This window comes from Balaenoptera physalus (assembly GCF_965194825.1).
Source record: "Balaenoptera physalus genome assembly, chromosome: 4".
Classification (NCBI taxonomy): domain Eukaryota; kingdom Metazoa; phylum Chordata; class Mammalia; order Artiodactyla; family Balaenopteridae; genus Balaenoptera; species Balaenoptera physalus.
The window spans coordinates 20,870,275-20,897,177 of NC_138891.1; the positions used below are offsets into that span (position 1 = coordinate 20,870,275).

The 26,903-nt window shown below is 42.3% G+C and overlaps 1 protein-coding gene across 16 annotated transcripts in view; it reads right to left on the bottom strand.

The window, feature by feature from the left end:
- Positions 1 to 26,903, bottom strand: part of DZIP1L (DAZ interacting zinc finger protein 1 like) — a gene marked incomplete at its 3' end in the record, with an annotated part of 46,207 nt that overhangs the window by 18,052 nt on the left and 1,252 nt on the right. For 7 of the 16 annotated variants that reach the window (XM_082461104.1, XM_082461105.1, XM_082461102.1 and 4 more), the window contains 6 exons: positions 25,197 to 25,275; positions 15,045 to 15,626; positions 12,283 to 12,367; positions 9,544 to 9,677; positions 8,705 to 8,866; positions 5,736 to 5,864 (listed from right to left, as the gene is read on the bottom strand). In XM_082461104.1, coding sequence (XP_082317230.1) covers positions 5,736 to 5,864; positions 8,705 to 8,866; positions 9,544 to 9,677; positions 12,283 to 12,367; positions 15,045 to 15,626; positions 25,197 to 25,211 — 1,107 coding nt within the window. In that variant the 5' untranslated portion in view covers positions 25,212 to 25,275. Of the gene's footprint in view, positions 1 to 5,735; positions 5,865 to 8,704; positions 8,867 to 9,543; positions 9,678 to 12,282; positions 12,368 to 15,044; positions 15,627 to 25,196; positions 25,276 to 26,903 lie in introns of those variants that run through there. The other 9 variants (XM_082461106.1, XM_082461116.1, XM_082461103.1 and 6 more) reach the window with 4 other exon arrangements.

Here is a 26,903-nt window from a genome sequence, read left to right on the forward strand (position 1 = left end):
TCACCCAACTGCCCCAGCCTTGAAGGATGCTGCCCAGGACGCCCACTTCTGCCTCACCCCACCCAGAACTCAGGGAATCAGCGCAGCTGACTCGGCTTTCGGTCCTGGCATACGGATCTCAACACCAGCTTTAGACCCTACTGGCTAGCTTGTGGACAGCGGAAGGTGTGGAGGAGGAAAAGTAAAAGTGTAGACTATTTGTATGCAGTCAAAGTTAAGTTGTTTTTGGCTTAAAACAGAGTGCTGTAATTATAAGATGTTTTATATAATCTAATACTAATCACAGAGAAAAAAACCTGTAGCAGATATACAAAAGGTAAAGAGAAAGGAATCAAAGCATACCATGACAAAAAAATCATCAACTCACACAGGAAGACAGCAAGAGAAAAAGAAAGGGACAAAGTAACTACAGAACAGTCTGAAAACCATTAACAAAATGGCAATAGAAAATCCTTACCTATCAGTAATTACTTTAAATTTAAATGGATTAAATTCTCCAACCAAAAGATCAAAAGTGGCTAAATGGATTTTTTAAAAAAGATCCAACTATATGATGAGTACAAGAGACTCAGGTTAGCTTTAAGGACACACATAGGCTGAAACTGAAGGGATGAGAGAAGACATTTCATGCAAATGGTAAGCAAAAGAGAACAGGGTACCTATACTTATATCAGACAAAATAACTTTAAGTCAAAAACTGTTACTAGAGACAAAGAAGGTCACTACATATTGATAAAGGGATCAATTCATCAAGAGGATATAACGACTGTAAATATACAGTCAGCCCTCCATATCCATAGGTTCCACATCTGTGTATTCCACATCCATGGATTTAACCAACCATGGATTGAAAATATTTGGAAAAAAGTTCCAGAAAGTTCCAAAAAGCAAAACTTGAATTTGCCTCATGCTGGCAACAATTTACATAGCATTTACATTGTATTACAATATTTACAACTAGTTACATAGAATTTACATTGTATTAGGTATTATAAGTAATTAGAAGTAATCTATAGATGATGTAGAGTATATGGGAGGATGTGCAAAACATAAGGGACTTGAGTATCTGAGAATTTTGGTATCCATAGCGGATCTGGAACCAATCTCCTATGAATGGATACTGAGGGATGACTATACACTCACTCAACATAGGAGCACCTAAATATATAAAGCAAATATTAACAGAACTGAAGGGAGAAATAGACAGTAATACAATAATAGTAGGGGATTTCAATACTCCACTTTCAACAATGGATATATCATCCAGACAGAAAATCAATAAGTAAACAATGGACTTGAACAGCACTATAGACCAAGTGTACTGAACAGACATACATAGAACATCCCGTCCAAGTAGCAGAGTACACATTCTCCTCAAATGCCCAAAGAACATTCCCCAGGACAGATCACATGTTAGCCCACAAAACAAGTCTTGCCAATTTAAGCTTGAAATCATATCAAGTTAATCTTTTCCAACCACAATGCTATGAAACTAGAAATCAATAACAGGAGGGAAACAGGATAATTTACAGATGTGTAGATATTAAACAACACATTCCTGAACAAAGAAGAAATCAAAAGAGAAACAAAAAAATAACTTGTGACAAACAAAAACGGAAACACAACATACCAAAACTTCTGGGATGCAGCAAAAGCAGTTCTACGAGGGAAGTTTACTGTCATAAAATTTTACATTAAGAAAAAGGAAAGATCTCAAATAAATAACCTAACTTTATACCCCAAGGACCTAGAAAAAGAAGAATAAACTAAACCCAAAGTTAGCAAAAGGCAGGAAGTAATAAAGAGTAGATCAGACATAAATGAAATAGAGAATAGAAAAACAATAGACAAGATCAACAAAAGTAAGAGTTAGTTTTTGAAAAGATACACAAAATTGACAAATCCTTGGCTAGATTAAGAAAAAAAGAGAAATCTCAAACATATAAAATCAGAAATAAAAGAGGAGACACTACAACTGTTATCACAGAAATGCAAAGGATTACAAGAAATGTCTATAAACAGTTACCAATAAATTGGATAACCTAGAAAAAATAGACAAATTCCTAGAAATATACAACCAACCAAGACTGAATCATAAAAAAATAGAAAATCTGAACAGACCAATAATGAGTAGGGAGATTGAATCAGTGGTCAAAAATCTCCCAACAAAGAAAATCCCAGAACTGGATGGCTTCACTGGTGAATTCTACCAAATGTTTAAAGAATTAATGCAAATTCTTCCCAAAAATTGAAGAGGAAGAAACTTCCAAACACATTTTATGAGGCCAGTATTACCCTTGTCAAATGCCAGAGAAGGACACTACAAGAAAAAAAATTATAGGCCAATATCCTTAATGAACACAGACACAAAAATACTCAACAAAATACAAGCACATTAAAAGGATCATACAACATGATCAACTGGGATTCATCCCCAGGATACAAGAATGGTTCAACATACACAAATCAATACATGTGATACACTACATTAACAAAATAAAGGATAAAATTATATGATCATTTCAATAGATGTAGAAAAAGCATTTGACAAAATTCAATATCCTTTTATGATAAAAAAAAAAAACTCTCATCAAAGTGTGTATAGAAGGAATATACCTCAACATAATAAAGGCCATACATATGACAAGCCCAGAGGTAACATCATACTCAACAGTGAAAAGCTGAACACTTTTCCTCCAAGATCAGGAACAAGACAAGAATGTTCACTCTCACCATTCTTATTCAACATGGTACTGGAAGTCCTAGCCAGAGCACTGAGACAAGAAAAAGAAATAAAAGGCATCCAAATTGGAAAGGAAGAAGTAAAATTATCTGTTTGCAGATGAGAGATGACCAATGACCTTACAAATGGAAAATCCTAAAGACTCCACCAAAAAAAAAAAAAAAAAACTGTTAGGATAAACAAATTTGGTAAAGTTGCAGGATACAAAATCAGCATGCAAAAATCAGTTGTATTTCTCTACACTAAAAACAAACTACCCAAAAAAGAAATTAAGAAAACTATCCCATTTACAGTAGCATCAAAATCAATTAAATATAGGAATAAATTTATCCAAGGAGGTGAAAGAGCTATACAGTGAAAACTATAAAACGTCAATGAAATAAATTGTAGAAGACAAATAAATGAAAAGATATCTCATGCTCATGGATTGGAAGAATATTGTTAAAATACCCATAATACCCAAAACAATTTACATATTCAAAGCAATCCGTATCAAAATTTTAATGTCATTTTTCACAGCAATAGAAAAAAAATCCTAAAATTCATGTGGAACCACAAAAGACCCCAAATAGCCAAACCAATCTTGAGCAAGAAGACAAACTAGAGTCATCACTTCCTGATTTCAAATTATATTACAAAGCTACAGTAATTAAAACAGTATGGTACTGGCATAAAAACAGACACACAGACCAATGGAACAGAATACGAAATCCAAAATTAAACCCACATATGTATGGTCAACAAATCTTCAACAAGGGCACCCAGAATACAAAATAGGAAAAGAATAGTCTCTTCAGTAAATGGTGTTGGGGAAAATGGATATCCACATGCAAAAGAATGAAAATCTTACACCATACACAAAAGCCAACTCAAAATGGATTAAAGACTTAAATGTAAGACCTGAAACCCTAAAACTCCTAGAAGAAAACAGGGACATTGATCTTGTCAATGATTTTTGGATGTGATACCAAAAGCACAGGCAACAAAAGCAAAAATAAACAAATGGGACTACATCAAACTAAAGTTTCTTTACAGCAAAGGAAACCATCAACTGATGAAAAGATGACCTATGAAATGGGAGAAAATATTTGCAAACCATGTATCTCATAAGGAGTTAATATCCAAAATACAAGGAACTCATATAACTCAATAGCAAAAACCAATCCAATTAAAAATGGACAAAGGACTTGAATAGACATTTCTCCAAAGGAGACCTACAAATAGTCAACAGGTATATGAAAATGTGCTCAACATCATTATTCAGCAGAAAAATGCAAATCAAACCACAATGAGATTATCACCTCATACCTGTCAGAATGGCTATTATTTTTAAAAGTAACAAAAGATAACAAGTGTTGGCAAGGATGTGGAGAGAAGGAAACATTTTACACTGTTGGTGGGAATGTAAATTGGTACAGTCATTATGGATAAACAGTATGGAGGCTTCTCAAAAAAATTAAAAAACAAGAGAGTTACTCATTTTCCCAGGGAAATCTCCCATGTATCCATGAGGTATACATGTTAATAAACTTGTTTGTTTTCCTCTTATTAAAAAAATTAAAAACAGAACTACCATATAATCCAGCAATCCCACTTCTTGATTTTGATTCAAAGGAATTGCAATCAGGATCTCAAAGAAATACTCACACTCCCATGTTCATTGCAGCATTATTCACAATAGCCAAAATATGGCTACACTTACCCCCAAATTCAATGAGTTATATACATTAAATATGCACAGCTTTTTACATGTGAATCATACCTCAATAAAGTGACATGTATGAATGAATGAACGGATGAATGAATGAGCAAATAAACTAACAAAAAGAAAACACAGGAATATTTTCTTTTTCTCTTTTTGGCCACACTGCGCAGCTTGCGGGATATTAGTTGCCTGACTAGGGATCGAACCCCGGACCCTGCCAGTGGAAGCATGGAATCCTAATCACTGTACAGCCAGGGAATTCCCATGATTATTTTCTTTTTAAATCTCAGAGTAGCCATAAACAAAAGACTGATAATCTGATCATTTTGACCACATAAACATTATTAATTTTGTATGGTCAAGACCATGATAAACAAAGTTTAAGGGTGACTAGGAAACAGGGGAAAATAGCCACAACAAGAGCAACAAAGGGTTGGTTAATTTCCATACGTTATACAAACTCACAAACTGGTAAGGAAATCAACAGAAAAAATAGGCAAAGGATGTGAAAGAGTTCATAGAAAAAGAACGGCTTTTTTAAATGTGAAACTTGAAACATCAAGCAGTGGAAACGCTTTACCTCTGCTAGTTAAATGTTAAGCTCTTCTTAACAGCCTTGGAGAGCAGAAGCAGGACAACATGATTGAACGACTGTGCCAACTGCCCTTCCTTACCATGGAACTATCAGTGATACAGACCATATGTAACTAGACTGATGTAAGGTTCATCCAGTGGAGGCCAGGCCACCCCCTCCCAGCCCATGAGAGCAGATTGTGCATAAGTCTTCCCAGTTCCATATCCAGTGACCTCACATTAGCAGCATGAAATCAGCCATGGTGGGAATATTTACACCACAGAAAATGGCAAATGCTACAAATCAAAGCTTTTTTAGTTCCAGACAACTGGTTGTTAAGTATTTAACACCACACCATTAGACCCATGCCAAATATCTTCAAAGCCAGAAGACTGTCACACTTTCTAAGAATTGTTTTCAACTGGGTTGGAATCAAAATGAGGGCAAGGGCGTCCAGTAAGATACACGGCTGAATGTATTTTGAAAAAAATCCCAGGCAAATCTGACATTGCACACATGTATGTCACCAGCCGCACCTGAGAACCCTAAGAACCCTACTCTACGCTTTCATGAATTGGCAGAAGGTCTGAAAATATAGAACTTTGATGTCTTTCAACTTCCCTAAAACCATAGAGCAAAACCGACAAACTCTGTTGGAAGACAGCACGGTTCTCGCCTGGCTCTGGGAAGAAAGGCACGGGGCATCGGCTCACCTGAATCTCCATCTTCTCCTTCAGGTCCCAGAGCTCCTGAGCCTGCCTGAGTCGCTCCTCGGGCTCCTCATCCTGCAGGGACCCGAGGTTGGACTTCAACACCTTGTGGGACTGCAGTGCCTGCAGTTTCTGAAAAGACCAGGGCGCAGTTTCATTCAGATGAAGATCTAATCGTGATGTTGTCTTTTATACCCGGAGCGGTGTCAGAAGGGCACACCTAATCCCAACCACAAAGCCCCAACCTGAACTCACTAGACATCTGCATGCCTGCAAACATTCACACAAGTTCACACTCCCCTTCACTAGTGGTCTCCTGAGAGTTCAGCCCTTGCTCAGGAGAAGCAAATTCCCATGGAAGAACAGAGTTCAAGAGTGTCACTTCCATTGCGCTGAAATTCTGCTGTGCTTCAAACCCGGAACTTGCCTGACAGCTTTCCCATTTCTTCCTCAGTCTCGAATAGGCTGAAGAGAATCAGACTATCTGAGCCTGGAGGAGGGTCTCAGACATTCCAGACCACTCCCTGAGGACTCCTGCCCCTCTTCCCACAAAGAAAAATCCTGGCTGTCACCAAGAAGGCCTGGCTTTTCACAGCTTGGAGTCATGTCACCAACGCCTAGTGCTTCCCAAGCTAATAGTGTATGGTGTGAAGGAAAAGGCATGGAAAAGTGGATCAAAGACAAGGTGCCTTTCCACCCCACTATGGTTATATTTTTAAATATATCACTACTGCAGTGACAAAAGCAATTATCTCCATCTCTATTACTATATCAAACTCATAAGCCCTATTAAAGCTTTAGAGAACAGTTAAGTCCCTGAGTTTAACTTCTCACTCTTGCTAATCTTTAACTCTTCTCAATTCCTGCTAAAGCAATATTGGGTCCAAGTGTTAACCATTTCTAAACCCCTTGAATATTTTTGTAGAGTCAAATGCTTTATCAGATGTATGCACAACTTTCGGCCCCTGATGTGTCACTTCTGTCTTCACACTGCTGCTTATGACACACCAGACAGCTGGCTTTCTTGGCATCACAAACCTTCATGGTGTTTTCCTTTCAACTGGGGTAAAGTGGACTTACAGTGTTTTTCACAATCACTCTAAATGGAATCTTATCTGTTTCCCCATCCCCCAGAATTTTTAAAAAATAAATCAACAAGATAATTATCCAACTACACTGAGAATTTTGTATCCAGTTTGGTTCCTATACTTTAATAAAAGTGAAATAATAAAATGTCAGGTGAGAGGAGATGAGGGGGAGACACACAAACACAAAAATACAACAGAAGCCATCTTATAGGGGAAAGGCAAAAAAAAAAAAAAAATGGATGTTCCAATTTAGGACAGTGTGATCCAAGTTAAAAGGAAACCATGGGATGGTAATAAGAATTATGTCCTCATTTACCACAACCCAGAATTTCCTAACCAAAAGTAACCTTTTGATTTTTGAAGACACGGTTTATGAAGAACAACTCCAAATTCAAATCAATACCTAGGTATCTAACGTGTCTAGTCAGCGACCACCATGTCAGGGGAAGCATGGGAGTCAGGGAGGTTCAGATGAGCTCAGAGAGGATGGGTGTGGAGCTGGGGGTTAGGAGTGTGGCGTCCACATGGCGGAGCAGCATCTCGTCCTCCACAGATCATCCCTGTCCACCCTGGGGGAACATTTAGGAATGGGAGGACCTGGGTCACTATCGATACACACACACACACACACACACGCAGAGCTCTCACTGCACTCCCACCGCCCTCCATCCTCGGCTTTCCATCTCAGATTGAGACCACCAAGGCTCCAGGCATATCCTACGACGATCCCCTTCCAGAAAAGTTGTCTAGGTGTTTCTTTAGGCAAAACATGCAATGATCATGAGAAACACTATTACACAATTCATTTTCAAATCAAGAAAAGATTCTCCTTGATGTGCAGAGGACCAACAAGAGCTAAATACATCCTGAAAATACTTCTCCTCAAACATTGTCCCTGATACAGTTTTAGTTATACAGGTTTATATGGGAAGATACAGTCCACGGATAACTTTAATAAGGTTTTCTTGAATAAACTTAATAATATATCCAGTAGAAGAGCAGGGGCTTTGAAGTTTAAGGAGCTGGGTTCAAATCCCAGCTCTACCTCTTAACAGCTGTGTGACCTTAGGCAAGTTATGTGACCTCAGTGTCTTCGCCTGTAAAGGAGGAATGATAATAGCTTTTTTTAAAAAAAAAGAAAAAACTTTATTATTATTTTTTTTTTTTACTTTTTGGCCACACTTTGCAGCACATGGGATCTTCATTCCCTGACCAGGGATCCCTGCGGTGAAAGCGCGGAGCCCTAATCACTGGATTGCCAGGGAATTCCCTAAAAAAAGAACTTTCAAAAGGAAATTAATAAACTAATGACACACCTACGTTTAGAATGTTATAGTTGTTTGGTTGTTATGAGGATTAAAAGTTAGTGTATATAAAGTACTCTGCACAGGGGCTAGAAAAGTTTCAGTAAATGTTAGCTATTATGTGTGACCTCCACAGACCCCAACAGAGAGCCTGGCCTGTAGCCAGGGCTCAGCAAGTACTTGTTAGAAGAAAAATGCATTCATTTACATTTTGCCTCATTGCTTTTCCAGTGATGAAAGCCCTTTGCGAAAATAAGGATAATATCTCAGGAGCTCTTACTATGTGCCAGATAATGTTAAGTGCTGTCTATGTGTTAATTTAACCCTTTCAGAAACCTATCCTACAGAAAAGAAACTGAGGCACAGGAAAGTTAGGTAACTCGCCTAAGATCACACAGCCGGTATGTGATGGAGCAGGGATTCAATCCTGGGCACTGGCCTCTAGTATCTGGCCTCACAGTGTATTACCCACCCCCAATGGCAGATGACAGAGAACTAGTACACACAAAGAAATGAATTTTGAGAACAAATAAGCAGGTTTTCAACTAAAGAACTCTGAGAAGCCTTTTAGGTTGGGTACCTCTTCTAGCGTAGAGTTCTGGTTGGCAACACTTTTAAATTCATCCCAAAATAATTTTTTGAGCTTGTCTATTTCCCCGTAGAGCTTGGCCTGCTCTTTTTCTTTCCATTCATCAAATTCTTTCTTAGCTTCTGCTTCCCTCTGGCGAGTGATCTCTGCTTCCTACAAAGAAAAGCAAGAACAAGAGAATCATTAATTCCACATTATGTCAAATATTTACCGAGAAACTGCTAGGGCTCCTTGTTAGTGCAAGCCACTATGGAGACCCAAAGAACATTCATCCCCCAGTCCCCACTGTTGGGACCGGGAGTGGGATTAGTCTTATCTGAACCGTAAAGGCCCTTGAGGATGGGGATCACGTCTTTTCTCTCTTTATATTCCTCACAATGCCTGGCATAGTTGGTGCTCAGTAAATGCATGCTGAGGGAAGGAGTGATGAATGAATAAATGCCGGAAGGAGTGAGGCAAGTTTATGCATTTTCGTTCTACAAATATTTACTGAGTACCTCCTCTGGGCTGCCTTTGGGAGCTTATCCAGTCTTTGTCCTCAAAAAGCTAACAGTATATTGTAAGGAGTTAAAATTCAGGTTCAAATGCTCTCAGAGGGTGCTAATGCAAGAAGCTGCAGCTCTCTTTTGGCCATACAGGTCTGACCAAGTAATTGAATTTTCCTTGCCAAACTACCTAAAATCATTTAGCACATCCAGGAAGACACCATCCTAGCTCTGACTCCCGCTCTATGAAAGAGCCAGAATTTTGGCCCTGTGGGATGCGAGTGCATCATGGGTCTCTCGGCTAGTCCGTGACCAAGCCCCCTGCCGTTTCCTCTCCACGCCCACCTGAAGCTGCCGCTGCCTCTCCGCCGCCCTCTGCGCTTCCAGCTCCCCTTGGGTCCACTTCAGCTTGGCCCACAGCTCTTCCAACACCTCCTCCACTGGCTGCTCCTGCTTCTTCTGCTTTCCTGTGGGGTCCACTCAAAGAGAGGGTGACAGCATAAGTCAAAGTCAGTGGAATGTATACCGTCACACCTCAGTCTCAGTTCAGCTTTGCCACTTACATTGTACACTGACTTTGGGCAAATGACAGAACCTCCCTGACCCTCTGTTTCTCCAAACTGGAAAATGGACATAGTAATAGCACCTAACCCAGAGAGTTATTGTGAGGATGAAATGTGATAATGCAAAGGGCTTAGCGTAGTGCCTGGCAGGACAGCTCAATCCATGTGAACTATTGTTGTCATTTAAAATAACTATTTTGACAGTACTAACACATGGCAATGTGAATGCAAAATCAGCAGAGTAACAGAAGCTGAGTACCAAATAGTGTGTACACACTGATTATTAATACAAAGAACATATCTACATATCCTGACAGCAATCAGAGAGGAATTTAAAATAGTGATAATAATTGTAGTTTTAAGTTCACACTTTTCAGGAATATAGTGTAGTTTAAATGTGTGGTTTTAAATTTCCAATGAACAAAAGGCAGCATGCATTACGAAGAAACCTTGAATTACAGAAGAATATTCTAACTAAATCACATACTGATAAACTAAGAGTTAAGGGTTCATGAAAAAGACACCAATTGTACTTGAACATTTGTTACTTTCTAAAGTACATTTAGAGACTATTAGATGGTACTGTTATTGAAACTTTAACCTTTTCTTTGAAAAGAAATATATGGCTTTTCTCAGATAGGACTTTTTAGAAACAAGCAACTTTTAGATGCAGTGTAAATTACTTTGGGTTAATTAAGTGATCTGAGGTGAGTCTGGAATGGGAGGGCTGGGTTATCTGAGAAGCCAGCTGCCTGACAATAAATTAATGAACATTAATGTAGCAAAAGTTGCCTTAAGAACATATTTTTCCTCTCCCTACAGCACTTTACATTAAGGAAATAACAAGGAATATGCACAAAGATTTATGTACAAGAATGTTATCATCATGTGATTTATAATAGGAAAATTTTTTAGTAGCCCACATAAATTGAGAAATAATTCAATTGTGAAATATATTATGATCACCACATGATGAAATACTATTCAGCCGTTAAAAATCATGTTTTCAAAGATGATTTACTGACTTTGGAAAATGTGATATATTCTTAATTGAAAATAAGCAGTGTCAAAACTGCATCCTATATGACTGTATTTGTATAAAGAAAAATAATGACTGCGAACATACTAACATATTAACTGAAGGTGATATTGTCCACAGTTTTTATTTTCTCTTTTCTACCTTTCTGTATTTAAATTTTCTATATCAAAGGCATATTTTTTCCAATTTCTTTATTGTGATAAAATATACATAACACAAAATTTACCGCCTTAGCCATTCTTAAATGTATAGTTCGGTGGTATTACAAACATTAATAATGTTGTGCAACCATCACCACCATCCATCTTCAGAATGCTTTTCATCTTGTAAAACAGAAACTCTATACTCACTAAACACTAACTCCCCATTCCCCCTTCCTCTAGTCCCTGGCAACCACCATTCTACTTTCTGTTTCTATGAATTTGACTATTCTAGGTACCTCATTTAAGTAAAATCATATAGTATTTGTCCTTCTGTGACTGGCTTAGTTCACTTAGCATAATACCCTGTTGTAGCATATTGCAGAATTACCTTTCTTTTTAAGGCTGAATAGTATTTCTTTGTATCTGTATACCACACTTTGCTTATCCATTCATCTGTCAATGGACATTTGGGTTCTTCTACATCTTAGCTACTATGAATAATGCTGCTATGAATATGTATACAAATATCTCTTCAAAGATATATATCTTTATCAGAAAAAAATATTTAATAAGTGGAAAATCTGTTTTTCTTTAGCAGCCTCCAATGCAGAACCAAGAAGAATTAGATATATAATAAATGCATAGTAACTAGGTGAATTGTGCTGTTTTAAAACTCTGTTCTTTGAAAAAGAAATTAAAATAAAGGGAAAAATATTTTATTCAATGGGATTTTTATATTTAATTTATATTACATTTTATCACATTATATTTTCATATCTATATTTATTTTACGTTTTAACAGCTATTTCTTATTGAACCTCAAAAAACAGATATAAAGTATGCAAACCTCTTAATGGGAAAGACATACAGCCTTGCTACTCGTTTTAGAATTTGAAACAGTAAAATTACAGTGATTAAGTCATAATAAGCTCATGACATTAAAAGAGTCAAAGAATTGGTCTGACTGCTCATTAAGCCCAGTTAAGCTTATTCATAGTCAGCACCAGAGAACAGCAAATTCCAGAAGGCTGGGAGGTAAGGGCCTTTCAAAGTCACTCTGTCTGACTGCCCCATTCACAGTGAAGGACACAGAGGAGGAAACACTGCCCATGGTCACATAACAGAAGGGGACAAAGCTAAGACTAGAACCTACCTGTCTGACTCCCAGCCCTTTTTCTCTAAACACGTGGTCCGAAACCCTCCCTGCCCCACGTGGGATCCCCCCATCCTCAACTGGATGGTGAGGTTCTGAGGGAAGCTTTGGTGGTGCACATGCCCCTCACCCGCTGAACACAAGCCCAGGCCCTTGCACAGTCGCAGGAGGGCCACCTGGACTCACCACCTTCCACCACGCCCGTATGTCTGCGCTGGATGTGGCCCCGGAGAAAGGTGGCGTTCATGAAGGTCTTGTCACACAGGTGGCACTACACAGGAGGAAGTAGTGGGAAGTGCAGGATTAGCTCACCTGAGTCAGCCAGGGATTCTCCCTCCATCAGAACTCTCATTCCTTGGGACCCCTGGGCTGCTTCACAAATGAAGAGTTTGATTTACTGAGTAAGGCAGTGACTGAACCCAAAATATATATACTATATATTTTATCCCCCCCCAATATATATATATATTTTTTTTTTTTCTTTTTCTGAATTTTAGAACACTCCCAGTGCCATGGGGAGCTAGGAACAATGATTAGTATCATCCTTAGATGATACTAAGGAATTTTTGTTGGTTTTTCAGGGCATGATGATGGTATTACGTTTATGTTTAAAAGTGGGATGGGAGTCCTTGCCTTTTAGAGCTACATAGTGAAATATTTACAGATAAACTCATATGACTGATACACTTCAAAATAATACAGGGGTGGGGAAATTGGGTAGAGGAACAAATGCGACAACATTGGCCATGAGTTGATAACTATTGGGCTGGAGAGTGTGCAGATGAAGGTTCGTTTTATTATCCTCTCTACTTTTGTATATGTTTGAAATTGTCCACAATAAAAAGTTTTTTTTCAAAAAACACCAATGTCCAAGTCTCACCCAGAGTTGAGAACCACTGGAGCAAAGGGTAGTAAATATAGCATCTGAAATTCCACTTCACTCTCCTCAAGCATTTCAGACAATGCCAATCTAGCAGATCATTTTTTCACTGTAAAACTTCAAAATTCTTCCAACACGGCTTTGCAGGCTGCCATTGCTAGTCAATTAGAGTAAGAGGGCAGATTATTTGCTGTCTTTACACAAAGGCAAATGTGACATAAATTGCCAATCGTCGCCCAGTACCAGTTTTCCCTTTTACCTTAGCAATAGAAACCTTGATTTTTAGCTGACCGTGAGGCTAATGAGAACATATGTCACCTCCTCCCTTACAACCAGGTGTGGCCATGTGACTAAATTCTGGCCAATGGCATGTAAACAGAAGTGGTATATGCAACCACTTCTGGGAGTTGTCATTAAAGAAAGAGCCATGATATTCCTCACCCTCCCTCCTCCTGCTGAATGGAATGTGCACCTGAGAGGTGGAACTCAGGCAGCCATCTTGGACCAGGAGGCAAAAGTCACACAATGAGGCTGGAGAGAAACACATCCAGAACTGGGTCCACGATTACATGCCACCCCTGGATTGTTTACCTCTAAACTTTGTTCATGAGAGAGAGAAATAAACTTCTATCTGGTTTAAACAATTATAATTTGAGGTTTCCTGTCACCCACAGCCAAACCTGATCCAGATGGATACAGCCTGGGTTGATGGACTTTGCCTACTCCTGAGTTCTAAAGTGACACATGAATTTCTAGTTGTTTGAAGGAATATCAGCTGGGGGGCAGGGAATATGTTACAAGGCATCTTATTCCAAATTATAAGCCCGTCCCCTCATCCCACCCTTCCCTGCTTCCCCTTTTCCACCCCAAGAAGCACACTCACAAACCAGGCACCAGACTAGTCCCTCTACCATGCCAGCTTTGAACCTGGGAAAATGAGATGTTGGCATTGCAGTGGCCCAACTTGCTGCCACACGGACAGAGTCTTTCTGAGAATGGAATCCACACTGACAAAGAACTGTCAAGAGCTGCAGAGAGAGAAACTAGATTCTGGTGCCATCACCTAAGTCCCACCATAACCCTGGATTTTTCAGTTAAATTAACCAATAAATTCCTTATTGGCCTAAGCCAGGTTAGACTGCTGTTTTGCCATTTACTACTGGAAAGGTTCTGACCCTTTTATCATAATTAACATTATATTAATTATGTCAATTACCATTCAATCCACTAACATCATGTCCTAATGATTCCTTCTGTCCCCCCACCCCCAAACTATGAATTTCTGTTAAACCTGAACCAGCATGATTTGCGTCTTCATCCTCAGAGCCTGGCAGAGGACTGGGCCACCTGAGAAGCTACTAAAGGGCAACTGTCCCCGATCCACTCTTTCCATAGAAAGAAACGCAAATGCTCAAATGCCACTCTGGGGAATGAACTGTCACTTGGCTGACTAATAGAGTCACTTTTCCAGAACTCTACCAGTCCCCTGTCACACACCTCTTACACACACCTTTACACATCACTCTCTCTACACACACACACACACACACAGCCTTCATATATACACACTCACACTTTCCATGAATACACACACCCTTACACACATACAACCCTTCATTCATTCACACACACACACCATAAATATATCTTTACATGCACACTTCACATGCGAGCACGTTACACACCACACACTCTACATACATACCTACACATACCACTCACAGATGTACCCTCCAATCACAAACACATCCTAGACACCATCTGTAAACACACACACACACACCCTGCATACATTCACACATGCACACGAGACATGAACTCATACACACACCTGCGACACATGTACAATCTCCATACACACACACACACACACACACACACACACACACACCACAGACTCGATGAGACACCCTGGGGCCCTCTGGCCACCAGCAGCATCTCTGAAATCTGCTCCCAGCCCCAGGGAGAATGGCCACAGCAGCCTCAGGGGCCAGACAGTGGTGCCGCTGGGGGGGCCAGTGGCCGGGCCCACAGCCCTCCCGGCGGCCCCGCCCGCAGAGATGCTCACCGCACGGTAGCTGTGGGCGCCTGTCTGCAGGAGCAGCTGCTGCAGAGCGCTGATCATCTTGCGCCGCCGGCGGCTCTCCTCCCGCACGCCCCTGAGCTCGTCGGCCTGGCGGCCCAGCTCCTGTTGGCCGTGCTCCTGTTGGCCCAGGCTGGCCTGCAGCCGCGCCTCCAGCTGGGCCACGCTGGCGCTCAGGCAGTCCTGGCAGTGCAGCAGGTACTCGATGCTGAGCTGCGCCAGCCGTAGCACCTTGAGCAGCGCCGGGTCCACAGGCTGCCCGCAGCGGCCGCACACCTCCCGGTCCAGGTTGCAGAAGGTGACGCTGACGATGGTCTCCTGCAGGGTGGCCACGTCCAGCTCCCGTGCCACGCGGTCCACGTCCAGGGCACTAATGCGCCTCCAGTCCATCCTCTCACGGCGAGGCTGGAACTTGAAGGCGGGGAGAGTGTAGGCCGCGAAGAGGGGGTCGCTGAGGCCCTGGGCGGTGGTAGCGTGGGACTGCATGGACGGGGGGAGCCCTGGGCTGACCACCGGGGAAGGGTGCCACCAAGACCACGGCAGCAGGCACAGGAGCTGAGAGAGGGCCTGGAAAATTAGAAGAGGGTTGAAGTTAGGCCTGGTGCGTGTGGCTCCATGTACCGCGCTGGCCAGCAGGAGCCTGTAGTGTGCATGGTGTGCACTGACACAGCCAGAGCAAGGGTGTGGGCTTTATAACACACAAACGTGGATTCAGATCCTCAGCCTTGAGCAAGATCCTTTACACCTTTAATCCTCCGTGTGTATTGGGGATCACGGGGCCTCCTCTTCAGGCTTGCGGTTAGGAAGGAGGCGGCGAAACACCCAGGCCAGTACCTGGCACATAGCAGGTCCTCAGTGAACCCCCCGCCACGCCCAAGTCCACTGTAAGAGTGCCTGCCAGAGGGCTTGGTCAGGAGGGAGCTGTCCAATGTACAAGCAGGTCTTCCTGCAACCATACATTGACCTCAGGATGAAGTCTAATAACTTGCCACGGGAGGCAGAGTCACTTAATGGTGGACATTAAGTGGCTCTCCTTCTGTAATTGCAACACTTAATGGAGGGGTGCGCTACAGTTCCCAGTTTCCCCAGCTGTAAGGTGTGATCAGTATGACTGTGTTCTCTCTAGTGGGATGTGAGTGAAATGATGGCCGCCCCTGCCACGGGGTGGCGCTCAAGAGAGCAGCCGTGTCTCTGCACAGAGATTGTGCTCAGTCCACGATGGTCTGTTTCAAACCTCATGGTTTAGAAAACAGCTCCAGTTTGTTGTTAAATGACTCAGATTCTACTCACCACTCTCTTGTTAGACAAAGAAATTGTTCTCTTTGGGGAGTAACTTGACAGTAGCAACCGGAATTTAAAATGAACATTCCAGTACTAAGAATTACAATCTGTTCTACAGATAAACTCATACAAGTGTGCAAAGGTGCTTGTGCAAAAATTGTCATTGTAGTATTATTTGTAATAGCAAGTTACAAGAAAAGTACAAGAAAGCAAAGTATAAAGTACAGATATGAATGGTATCTGTATACGATGAAATACTATGCAGCTATTGATAAGAATAAGGCAGTTTTTTATGTACTGATTGATATGGAATAATGACTATATATATACATATACATATATATCCATTTCTGTTTAAATAATATATTAATATGACATTTAATAATAATTAGCAAAAATAAAGGAGATATGTATATCTCACATATGTATGTGTATATGTATTATATATACACATATGCATAAATATATATATCTCACATTAGAATGTTGCCTATGAGGCAGGAGGGAAATGGGAATGTGAAATGGGGATAAATAAATGAATAAAATAAATAAATAAAATAGACAGATGGTGCATGGGTAGGAGATGGATAGATAGACAGACAGATAGGTCTTACATAGACCAATCATGATAATGATATATATATAACACATACACATATATGAATGATTCATATTTGTTATTCATATATAATCATAATTAAGTATACTGATTTATTATCCCTAAATATGGTTCATTATCTATATTTTTTAATAAGCATAGACAATTTCTAGAATAATAAACAAGCTGTTAGCAATGGTTATATCTGGGAAGTAGGAACGGAGATTAGAGGACTTTTATTTTCCACTCACCACCTCTCTATACTATTCAGTTCTTTGCGTCATCACCTATTACTTTTATAATTTCTTAAAGAAAAATATACAATTTCTTCCCTTAAAGAACTTAGAATCTGACTGAACAGGAAATACATGTGACCCTATTCAATCAAGTTCTTTCTAGATCATGTGATTTACACTTTCAAGTACAGTAGAAAGTCAGAGAAGAAAAAGGTCATTGACCTCAGGAAGCTGAAAGGCCTTGAAGAAACAGTCAGGCTCGGTTTGCAAAGAGGGGAAGGCCTCCAGGAAAGGCCCCTGAGCGCCCTGAGCCTGTCTTCATCTGGGAAAGGCAGCAGTGGGAGGTGACAAGCCTGCCCCCACCTGCCCTGGGGTGCTCTGGGGACTGGAGGAGAGGCAAGGGGAGGGCGCTCGGTAAGAAAACCGGCCGCAGTGCGAGGAGTGCTAGCCTCCAAGCCAGACACACACTCTAAATGCAAACCTACCAACAGGTAGAACTATCCTCACTTTACAAACAAGGAAACTGATGTCTGGAAAGGTTAAGTGTCTTCCCCAGGTAGGGAGGCCAGAGTTGAAGTACAGCTGGAGGTGCATCTGGCTCCAAAGCTTGTGGACTTTGAACCATCCAACATCGATTCTTGAGGCTATTTGTCCTAAAACTTTGCTTGGATCAGATCAACAAACCTTACCCATCGAACTCATTCATTCATTCACTCACCCCCTCCCCCGCTCCTTTAGAACATGCCTAGCTTGGCCAGGCCCGGTGCCAGGCACTGGGGCCACCGAGATGCATTAATCACACACCTGCCCCCCAGCCCCCTCCTCGGCAGCTTAGCATGGCTCCTTGCTGCCCCAGTACCAAGTGCAAACCCCTTAGCCTGGTCTTGAAGCTGCCACAGGATGCCACGGACCCACCTTTTCTGTTTCAGCTCCAATGTTTCCCTTTCTCAGATACTCCTCCCCAACACATACTCCAGAAACAAAACCATCCAGCACGAGCATCCCCACCACGGCCATGAGGAGAAGACCAGCTCATTCCTCTTAATATGTCACATTATTTTTAAAAAAGGAGGCAGGTGACATGACACTCACCATGCTCAGCTGCAAGCTCTGTGTCACCGGAGCCTCAGAGACAATTGCCACAACAAGCTGTGCTTTGGAGCACCAGCATGTTACCAGGTGTGCTGTGGGCCAGGGTAACAGGACACCTGCTTCCTGATCTCCCACAGACCAGGAGCTCACCTGAGAACTCGCTGTTTAACTATTTAACATTTAAGCTTTGGCCTCAGATGTTTGCCCACAGTCCCCTCTCTCATAATAGGGCCAAGAATGTTCCACCAGCCACTCTCTCAGCTCTCCTCCCACCTCTTCGAATGTCCCTTCCAGCCTCTTCCTTGAACAAGGAAGAGCCTACTATCCTTGCACCCTTCCTTTAAGGCAGGGTGTGCCAGTGCCCCTGTGACAGTCTGCTGTTCACCCATCACCCATCTCTCCCTGCACACTCTCCCTGGGGATGAGCTCACACGTACCCACAGCTTCAGCTACCACAGGCCTGCTATAGGCTGAGCCTCAGCCACTCCCAAATCTCCTTCTCACAGGCCTGTCTCTTGGGACCTTCAGACTTAGCCTTCCAATACTGATTATACCAGAAATTGCAAATCTAAATTCCACCAGGACCAGGAAGGTACTATTAAATGTAGGAAACATGCCAGGTGTAAGAGAAACCAAATACAAGCTTGATGATAAGTGGCAGCTGATTCCCGATCTGAGTGTCCGAGATACACGTGCGCAGTGGTTCCCAAAGTGTAGTCACTGACCAGCAGCATCAGCGTCAACTGGACACTTGTTAGAAATGCAGATCTGCAGACTAACTGCTTCAGAACCACTGCAGCAGGGAGTGTTGGGATAGGGAGCATTAAGGACTGTGGCAAAATGGGAAGTGCGTGCCCTGTTTACAAGGGGCAGCACCACTGAGCTTCAGCCATATGGGAAGTGATGTTCTGTGTTCCTCGTGGGCTAATTCCAAATTCACTAAGTAGATATTCAAGCAAGTATGGCCAACGTGGTGAAGTAGGAAGACCCCAGCTCACCTCCTCCCACAGACACACTAAAATTACAACTATTTACAGACTGGCTATCTATAAGAATGACCTGGAGACTAGCAGAAAAGGTTTTCCCCAACTAAAGATATAAAGAAGGAACCACAAGATGGGTAAAGGGAGTGGGGACGCAAATTAGTCAAGACCCACACCCCTCGGTGAGCGACCCACAAACAAGAGGATAATTACAACTGCGGAGGTTCTCCCCAAGGAGGGAGGGGTCTGAGCCCCACCTCAGGGCCCCCCAGCCCAGGGGTCCTGCACTGTGAAGATAAGTTCCCAGAACACCTGGCTTTGAAGGCCAGCAAGGCTTGCATATGGGAGAGCTGGCACCAGCCCTGGGCCCCTCTGGCCCCCACAGCCAGCTGCCCCAGGACTCAACCCCGATCACCGGGGGGCTGGCAGCCACCACACGAGGCAGGGCCAGCCACGCCTACCAGCACACTCACAGCAGCCAGCCCAGCCACACGGAAGGGCCCACTCAGCCCACATGGCTGGCACCCATGGAGCATATAGCTCTGGGGACCAGAGGGGAGTGTGGTACTCGGCTCCATAGGACGTTTCCTACCTAAGGCCACTTCTCCAAGATCTAGAAACAAAACTGACCTACCTAATACATAGAAATAAACACAGGAAATTAGACAAAATGAGGAGACAGAGAAATATGTTTCAAATGAAGGAACAAGATGAAACTCCAAAAGAAATGAGTGGAGATAAGCAATCTACCCAATAAAGAGTTCAAGGTCATGATCATAAAGATGCTCCATCAACTCAGGAGAAGAATGGATGAACACAGTAAGAGGTTTAACAAAGAGTTAGAAAATATAGAGAAGAACCAAACAGATCTGAAGAATACAATAACTGAAATAAAAAACACACTAGAAGGGAATCAACAGTAGATTAGATGATACAGAGGAATGGATCAATGAACTGGAAGACAGAGTAGTGGAAATCACCCAAGGTGAAAACTAAAAAATAATTTTAAAAAACGAGGACCGTTTAAGAGACCTCTTGGACAAGATCAAGTGTACTAACATTCACAATATAGGAGTCCCAGAAGGAGAAGAGAGACAAAGGGGAAGAGAACTTAACTGGAGAAATAATAGCTGAAAATTTCCCTAAACTGGAAAAGAAAACAGACATCCAGGTCCAGGAAGCACAGAGAGTCCCAAACAAGATGAACCCAAAGAGTTCCATACCAAGACACGTTATAATTAAAAACGGCAAAAACTCAAGATAACGAGAGAATCTTAAATGCAGCAAGAGAAAAGCAACTAGTTGTGTACAGGGAACTCCCCTAAAACTATGGCCTGACTTTTCAGCAGAACTTTGCAGGCCAGAAGGGAGTGGCACAACATGAAAAGATGCTCAACATCACTCATCATCAGGGAAATGCAAATCAAAACCACAGGGAGATATCACCTCACACCTGTCAGAATGGCTATTATCAAAAAGACAAGAAATAACAAGTGTTGGAGGATGTGGAGAAAAGTGAGCCCTCATGCACTGTTGGTGGGAGTGTAAATTAGTACAGCTTTATGGAAAACAGTATGGAGGGTCCTCAAAAAATTAAACATAGAACTACCATACAATCCAGAAATTCCACTTCTGGGTATTTTTCTGAAGAAAACAAAAGCACTAATTCAAAAACATAAATGCAGCCCTATGTTCGTTGCAGCATTACTTACAATAGCCAACATATGGAAGCAACCTAAGTGTCCATCCACAGATGAATGGATAAAGAAGATATAGATAGATAGATAGATAATTACTCAGCCATAAAAAAGAATGAAATCTTGCCATTTGCGACAACATCGATGGACATGGAGGGTATTATGCTAGGTGAAATAAATCAGAGAAAGACAAATACAGTACGATTTCACTTACATGTGGAATCTAAGAGACAAAACAAATGAACAAACATAACAAAACAGAAACAGACTCATAGATACAGAGAACAAACTGGTGAGTGCCAAAGGGGAGGGGGCAGAGGGATGAGTGCAATAGGTGAGGGAGATTAAGAGGTACAGACTTTTAGTTATCAAATAAGTCACTGGGATGTCATGTACAGCATAAGGAATATAGTCAATAATATTGTAATAACTTTGTATGGTGACAGACGGTAACTAGACTTATTGTGGTGATCATTCTGTAATGCATAAAAATATTGAAGCACTATGTTATATACCTGAAACTAATATAATATTGTAAGTCAAATATAATTCAATAAAAAATAAGATAGTCAAAGACCTCTATGAACTGATTCCAAACTACCTTTCTAGCTGCATCTCCCACCTACCATTTACTTGCTGTCCATACTTTCATATCTATGGGCTATTTATTCATAGGCACTGTTTTTAAATGCTTTATAAAGAATAACTCATGTAATCCTCACAACAACCCTTCAAGGAGGTACTATTATTATCTAAGCCACAAAGAAGTGAAGAAGCTTGCCCCAGGTGCAGGAAGCAGGATCCAACCTACGCAGCCTGGTTACAGAGTTGCGCTCTGAGCCACTATGCCATGCTGCCTCTTGGGATAGACGGCCCTCCGCCACTTCCTTCTGCTTCTCTTGCAGGTGAACTCATGCTCAAGGCCTTGCTCAGACATGAATGCCACCATAAATACCTCCCAGGCCCACAGGCAGAATCCCTGGCCTCTCCCCTGGGCTCCCAGAGCACAGACCGTACACTCCTTTGGTCGCCCTCACCACACTCTGGTCTGTGCTGGGTGGCTGTGCAACATTCATTCACCCATCCCACCAACAAATGGCTCCTGAGCCCCTACTAAGTGCCAGGCACTGTGACTGGCCCTTGGGACGGATGGTGACCCAGGCAGCAATCCCTGCCATTGTTTTTGTTTGTTTATTTGTTTGTTTGTTTTTGGGTGCATTGGGTCTTCGTTGCTGTGAGCAGGCTTTCTCTAGCTGCGGCGAGCGGGGGCTACTCTTTGTTGCGGTGCACAGGCTTCTCATTGCGGTGGCTTCTCTTGTTGTGGAGCACGGGCTCTAGATGCGTGGGCTTCAGTAGTTGTGGCACACGGGCTCAGTAGTTGTGGCTTGCAGGCTCTAGAGCGCAGGCTCAGTAGTTGTGGCACACGGGCTTAGATGCTCTGCGGCATGTGGGATCTTCCCAGACCAGGGCTCAAACCCATGTCCCCTGCATTGGCAGGCGGATGTTTATGCACTGCGCCACCAGGGACGTTACCCCTGCCATTGTTAATAAAAATAGTGAACACTTCTGGAACTGTGTGCTTCACACACAGTTATAAGACTTTGCATGAATTATCCCATTTGATTCCCACAACAACCCAGCGGACAGATGAAGAAATTTCAAGGTGAACAAAGAGGGCAAATGACTTTCCCACAATCACACGACTAGTTAAGTGTCGGGGTCTGGCTCCAGATTTTGTTCTCCAGAAAGTCAGAAAAATACACCGAATTACGCCCCAGAGCATTAAGTGCCAGGGAAGGAGCTAGGACAGGGAGCCCCAAGGAGGGCCCATACAGGACATTTCTGTCTCCTTTCTGCCCTGACCCCTGTCCCACCACATCCCCAGCTGTGAGCTCCACAGGGGCTGAGACCATGGCTTATTCACATCTGTTGGATTCCAGCCCTTAGCATATTACCCGCAGCCCAGATTGCTATTGACCTGAATGGAATTGTCAAAATCTTAGAATATCTGCTTCAAGATTCTACATTCTCGGGGTCTTGGGGAACTGAGGCTATGGACCAACAAGAATTAGGATAAAGAGTAAGAATGGACTTAGGGGCACTTAAGTTGTACTCCTTGGAGAGAAACGCCGTTTAGACTTAGTAAAATGCTTGATTTGTTGACCATCTGTGTCCACAGCCGAATCCTCCAGGCCGCTAATGAAAGCTTAGAGGGCAGGAGCCCTTGTGGTGGGCGCAGGTTCATCAGCGAGTGTCCCACACTGACTGTCAAGAGGTGGCAGCAGTGTGCTAGCTGGCTTCCTGAGCAGCCCATAAACCCTCATGTTTACACTCTGAGCACAGTCTGTAAATACCCAAGGTGGCAGCCCCACTCCCAGTTATACAGAATTCTGAATCAGGGATCTGAGTTCCTGAGTTTTTACTAAATCCCAAAAGTATCACCCATTTTTGTCACTAGGACCCCAAGAGTTCAATTCTCAGAAGTCCTAGGGTTCTGACATCAAATGGTGAGCAGAACTGTGGGAATTTTTTTTTTAATTGGAGTAAAATTGCTTTACAATGTTGTGATAGTTTCTGCTGTACAATGAAGTGAATCAGCTATATGTATACCTATATCCCCTCCCTCTTGGACCTCCCTCCCTCCCACCCCCCATTCCACTCATCTAGGTCGTCACAGAGCACCGAGTTGAGTTTCCTGTGCTATACAGCAAGTTCCCACTAGCTATCTATTTTACACATGTTAGTGCATTTATGTCAAACCTAATCTCCCAATTCGTCCCACCCTCCTCTTTCCCCCCCCATGTCCACATGTCCATTCTCTACGTCTACATCTCTATTCCTGCCCTACAAATAGGTTCATCTGTACCATCTTTCTAGATTCCATATATATATGCGTTAATATACGATATTTGTTTTTCTCTTTCTGGCTCACTTCACTCTGTATGACAGACTCTAGGTCCATCCACATCTCTACAAATGACCCAATTTCATTCCTTTTTATGGCTGAGTAATATTCCATTGTAATCGTACATATGTACCACATCTTCTTTATCCATTCATCTATCATTGGACATTTAGGTTGTTTCTATGTCCTGGCTATTGTAAATAGTGCTGCAATGAACAATGGGATACACTCTCTGACAAAAAACACAGTAAGATCTTTTTTGACCCATCTCCTAGAGTAATGAAAATAATGGGACCTAATTAAACTTAAAACTTAAAAAATAATGGGACCTAATTAAACTTAAAACAGCAAAGGAAACCATAAACAAGATGAAAAGACAACCCTCAGAATAGTAGAAAATATTTGCAAATGAAGCAAGGGACAAAGGATTAATCTCCAAAATATACAAACAGCTCATGGAGCTCAATATCAAAAAAACAAACAACCCAATTAAAAAATAGGTGGAAGACCCAAATAGACATTTCACCAAAGAAGACATACAGATGGCCAAGAGGCACATGAAAAGATGCTCAACATCACTAATTATTAGAGAAATGCAAATCAAAACTACAATGAGGTATCACCTCACACCAGTCAGAATGGCCATCATCAAAAAATCTACAAACAATAAATGCTAGAAAGGGTGTGGAGGGTTCCCTTTTGGAACTCTTTTGCACTGTTCGTGGGAATGTAAATTGATACAGCCATTATGGAGAACAGTATGAGGTTCCTTAAAAAACTAAAAATAGAGCTACCATATGACCCAGCAATCCCACTGCTGGGCATATACCCTGAACTGTGGGAATCTGAAGATGATGAGGATGATAGCAGCTATCATTTATTAAGTATCCATGCACCAGGCACTGTGCCAGCCTTTAATATTTCTATTTCTAGCCATCATACAACCTTGTATGCAGCTATGATTTGCCTCACCTGATAGACGTAGAAACTGAGGCTCAGAGAAGCTAAGGGACCTGCCCCAAGTCCTTCAGTTACTAAGTAAGGAAGCCAAGATCCAAATCAAGTTCTGACTCCAAAACTTCTGAATTATGCCAAACTACCTCCCAATGATGATGATGATAATACAAAAATCCTTTCCCATTTTGTAAATTACAGTACCTGAGATTTCTTGACCAAACTGCAAGGACTGAAAGAGTTTACAGCAAATCACAACAGGGTCTGTGCTGGAGACCCTAAAGTTTCCCTGTATCCTGGCAGAACTTAGCCAAACACAACTCAGCTCCACAGCTTGGGTCCTGGTTGGGATGCGCAGAAGACAAAGCCAAATGAGAATGCTGCTGGTTACCTGGAAACCACACATCCCAGAGGGCAGGCACGCCGTACTTTCTGCAGACTGAATTATCAGCAGACTTCTTTTCCCACATCTGGGAATAGAAACACAAGGCAAAAATGACTCACTGTGGGACTTCCCTGGCAGACCAGTGGTTAAGACTCTGTGCTTCCACTGCAGGGGGCGCGGGTTCAATCCCTGACTGGGGAACTAAGATCCCACAAGCCGCATGGCGCAGTTAAAACAAAAAAAATTAAAAATAAATAAATAAAATGACTCGCCGTCATTAGGAAATCTAGAACTAGTAACCATCTCTAGATGTTTTGATGGGTCCCAGGAACTTCCCAATCCTAGACCATTGTCACGAATTAGTGGGACCCAAAAGAATATTTACGCTAGCATTCCAAACTCACTTCATTATTGAAGAGACAGTTTCTACCTGGGGCAATCCCACAGCCAAGAAAGCAAGCCTGTCTACCACCTAGCTTTGCACACTCCCAGTGATGGGATGCTCACTACCTCACAGGCAGCCATTCCACAGTGAAACAACTCCTGGAAATGTTACAATTCTTCTGAAACCTGCCCACCTATAATCTGTCAAAGAGAACATCCACAAAAATGACCAAAGAGCTGATTTTTTTAAACAAAATTCTGGCTGATTTTTTTAACATAAATTAACAGATAGACTGCACCACCACCGCTGCCACCTTGCTGTCTGTTCTGCTTCCTCTAGAATGCTGCCAAGCCACGAGGAGCACTTGGAGGAGTCAAGCTTCCAAGGCAGCTGCCAGGCAATCATTTACAAGCCTGCCCTGACTCCCAGCTAACTTCAGCGGTGCTGTCCCAGGAGCTCAGGCGTGTCATTAGTGCTCATTGTTCTGGCTGCCAAGGAAACCCTCGCACAGTTTGCAAACAGGCCGTGCACACACCGTAGGCAAGGGAGCACCAGAGACCCCAACAGAGACAAGAGTGACCCAGGAGCTCTCCTGAAGCACTACCGTTACAGACCTTGTTCTACTTTGTTCTCTGTTTCTGCTGTTTTCAAAAGAAAGGAGTCCCCCTTTCCACTCTTTCTTACCCATAAAGTAGCAAGAGAGAGATCCACTCCACCAGGCTCACAGCTCTCCCTTACACCAGGTCTCCCATTTCCTCCCTAGAAACTTTGGAGATATTTTTAAGAGATGATGTCCTTGGTTTGGTCAAAAGCCCATTTTAAGTTTTTGCCACAAAAGGATTTTCTTTAAAATAAAAATGGGAGGTAGGGATTTGACTGACGTCTCTTCAAAGTATTTTAGAGACGACTACATACTGATAAGACCTATCTTCCCAGGTGCAAAATTGTGAAAAACCAACACTAGTTTTCACACCTAAAAGAATAGCAGTTTAGAACATACTGGTGTTTTCTTTCCCATGGAGAAGGCATTGCTTCTTGGTAGAGTTTCTCCAGCTTCGGAGCCTGGGACATCAGACCCCACAAAATCATCCCTAGAGGTAGGAGGCCTAGTGACAGATGGCACGGCAAGCGGTTAACCCTGTTGACCAGGACTGGCCCTCCCTGCAAGGGGCCCACAGGGATGTTCAGAACAGCCCACCAAGTTGTCCCCTTCCCTCCTCCTGTCAGTGTCAGTTGAGCAACAAGCCTTTGGACCAAATTCCAGCTCCCTGGCAGAACCCAGGTATGCCGCACAAGTGAGTTCAGGTTTCTGTACCCAACCTGAAGCA